This window comes from Pterocles gutturalis, unplaced genomic scaffold, assembly GCF_000699245.1.
Source record: "Pterocles gutturalis isolate BGI_N339 unplaced genomic scaffold, ASM69924v1 scaffold13615, whole genome shotgun sequence".
Taxonomy (NCBI): domain Eukaryota; kingdom Metazoa; phylum Chordata; class Aves; order Pterocliformes; family Pteroclidae; genus Pterocles; species Pterocles gutturalis.
In genome coordinates, this window is record NW_010138400.1 from 40,821 (window position 1) to 43,758 (window position 2,938).

Sequence of the window (2,938 nt, forward strand, 5' to 3'; positions counted from 1 at the left end):
AATACTTGGCTAGAACGAAACCTTAAGCACTGATAGTTTCGAACGGATGTAATAACGTAATTAATTTTGCTAAAGTTACCATTAAAAAAAACATTACCTGTATATTAGATCAGCAGGGAACACTACAGAGAATCACTTCAAAGATCTCAGTAGCATGTGTCAAGTAAAATTAAATGGATAAGCACTTTTTACAACCATGTAGGAATTCAACCACATGGAGTATACATTATTTTCTATGTCGCAGTTTCATAAGTCTTTATGACAGTGCCTCACCTTCATTATAAAATGAAATCTGGTCAAATTACTTCTGTAAAATCTATGCACCTTTAGAGATGCCACACCTGGTGATTCACTTTGATGTAATTACTTCTGAGTATACATTCCCTCCTGTTCCATTTGAAACTTACTCTACTTAGTTTTATGTAGACTTGTGGAAAAATCCTTAAGATATTCACGCAGCAGAAATATGAATAGGGCCTTAAATGGGGTTCCTGTAAATTTGCTTTATAGCATCTATTGATAGACTGAAACACTTTTCAGTAGCTAACCTGAAGAAATTCCATTATCATTAACACAGCAGCAACAGCAACTCAACACCTTTGGAAATCATTGTGCCTGGTGCACAAACAGAATAAGCAATGGCCCGTTATAACCACCAGTGAAGTTTTAAATATCTTTATTTAAATAGTCAAAATAAATATTTCATAAGATATAGCTAACCAAAGTACCACAGCTTTTTTTTCTTTTTGAAGCACAGATATCGAAGTAACATGAGTGCCACCTCCTGGTTTAGGCCTGAAAACACTTTGGATTGTGCATCTTGCACTCAAAACTTCCGAGGGGTGTAGGTTTTTTCTTTTTTTAAATTTTTTTTTAAAATTAGTTAAGAGTGTTCACCTTCAACATTCACAATGTTGTAAGAACAGAAATAGTTAAATGCAAGAATTCAGTAAGACTTGCTTATCTTTACTGCTTGGAGCAAACTAAGTATACGAGTTCTGCACAAGTATTTTTCCTGAAATTTAACTTCACAGATGTCAAATCCTACTAAAACACATGAATGATCATAATTTTAAATAAATATTTAAATTCAGTGGCTCATAATACCAGTAGTAGTCTTGGAATCAATGTACTTTGGAGCATGTTCTTCCAATACTTTTCAACTCTAAAAAATTCCTTTTTATTAAGTGAAATGTGTGCATCTACTATCCAGGAAATGAGAGAAATAAAGGAAGACCGAGAAATTCAGCAAATGTAATACTAAAAATGGCACAAGTGCAGCCCATTTTATATTTGCTGCAACGGTCAAATCACAAGGTTCTTGAGAAAATACCAAATGGCACAAGTGCAGCCCATTTTATACTTGCTGCAATGGTCAAATCACAAGGTTCTTGAGAAAATACGGGTAAACTACAATCCACTTTTAGTTCAAGTCCATGTGCACACTACTAGCTATGCAGAGGGTAAAAGAAGTCTAAGTCCTTCTGTTTCATTTCGCACAACACCCACAAAAGTACATCAGTACTATGTCAGACAGTCATTTGATAACAGCTGTCAAAGCCATTTCAAAGCAACTGCAATTTAAGAAACAAATTTGCCCCAAATGTGTTGTACCCACTGCACGTATAAATACAACTGCAGCTTCTTTGTGCCTATGGCACTAAAAACAATTCACCGACAGCAGTGGTTCTCGGTCTCTTATTTTTCCCCGTATTCAGTATGGGCTGGAAGTACGCAAGCCCATATGCTGAGTGATACCCTGTGTCAAAGCTGTAATTCAGTATGACATCATGTTATATGGACTTCTAAATTTTTTTCTCCCAACATTTCAGCTCCCTATGCCATTTCACATTGATATATGCCCACATGTCGCCTGCTATTTTCCATAGGCCAAGAGGCCATTGCTAGATAAACGTTTTACTTTCACAACTCCACACACTTCCTCTGTATATTAACTTCCTGTCAACTAGGATCATATTCCTCAAGACTTCTGGAATACATATGACAACTTATGCAATTTTTAAAATACATAATCTTTTCAAACAACACCCATTCATGTGTTGATGTCCCAGCAAACTCTCAATCAAATTATGAAGACAGCCAGTTATTGCACTTGTATCTCACAGCAGCGAGCACTTCCAGGAGGAGGACCATGTCTCTTTCCGAAGTTGCCATCCCCACACTTTCTTATCCTAAAGCAGCAACAGTTCATGATGTATTCATCAGCACTTAATCAATTCCTTGTTTGTCAAAGGTTCTGCAATGACTTCATCACGCATGAACTGTTCCTAAAGACAGCAAGTACAGTTTTAGTTGATTTTCATTATTTTTGGATCTCTTCTCCCCCCAAAAACCACCAGATAACCATTTCGTTTTCTAGCCTGGGTATAACTGGTATAAACCTCTCTCCCAAAACACTAAAGTTTAAGGTTAAGAAAAACTATTAGGCTAGCTGACAGGGCTGCTAGGGTCACAGGCAGATCTTAACATCACTGAGATTGTTTTGTCAGTGTTCCACCCCACGCTCATCCAAGCAGGCACATTTTAAAGCCCAAACACGGCAGGCGAAGGAGACCAGAAAAACAAGAGAAGAGGCAGGAGCCAGAGACACAAACAAAAAGGGCCACTAGCTCACACAACGCTACCTCACGTTTACCAGAGACTTTTAAAAGCAAGCACCGCGCCTTCCTCAGAGGATGGCGAACCGAAACTCGGTTGGGCGGACCCGCCGCCGGGGCGCCGCAGCCGTGTCCAACAGCCGCCTTCCCCCACCCACCTGGTCGTAAATGACGCGCAGGATCAGGGAGCAGCTGGGGCAGGTGGCCACGTCCTCGCCGTTCTCCAGGTCCTCCTGCAATAGCCCCCAGGAAGGAGACAATCACCGACACGCCGTCTGTCCGACCCACAGACACCCGCGGCCGGCGGCGTGGGACCGCGG

At 40.2% G+C, this 2,938-nt stretch overlaps 1 protein-coding gene across 1 annotated transcript; it reads right to left on the reverse strand.

The window, feature by feature from the left end:
* Positions 1 to 2,222: 2,222 nt before the first annotated feature.
* On the reverse strand, positions 2,223 to 2,851 carry DPH3 (diphthamide biosynthesis 3; the record flags this gene model as incomplete). The annotated part of the gene is made up of 2 exons (XM_010082994.1): positions 2,223 to 2,288; positions 2,777 to 2,851. Coding segments are annotated over 2 exons (141 nt in total), but the record flags the coding sequence as incomplete, so codon positions are not given.
* Positions 2,852 to 2,938: the final 87 nt, after the last annotated feature.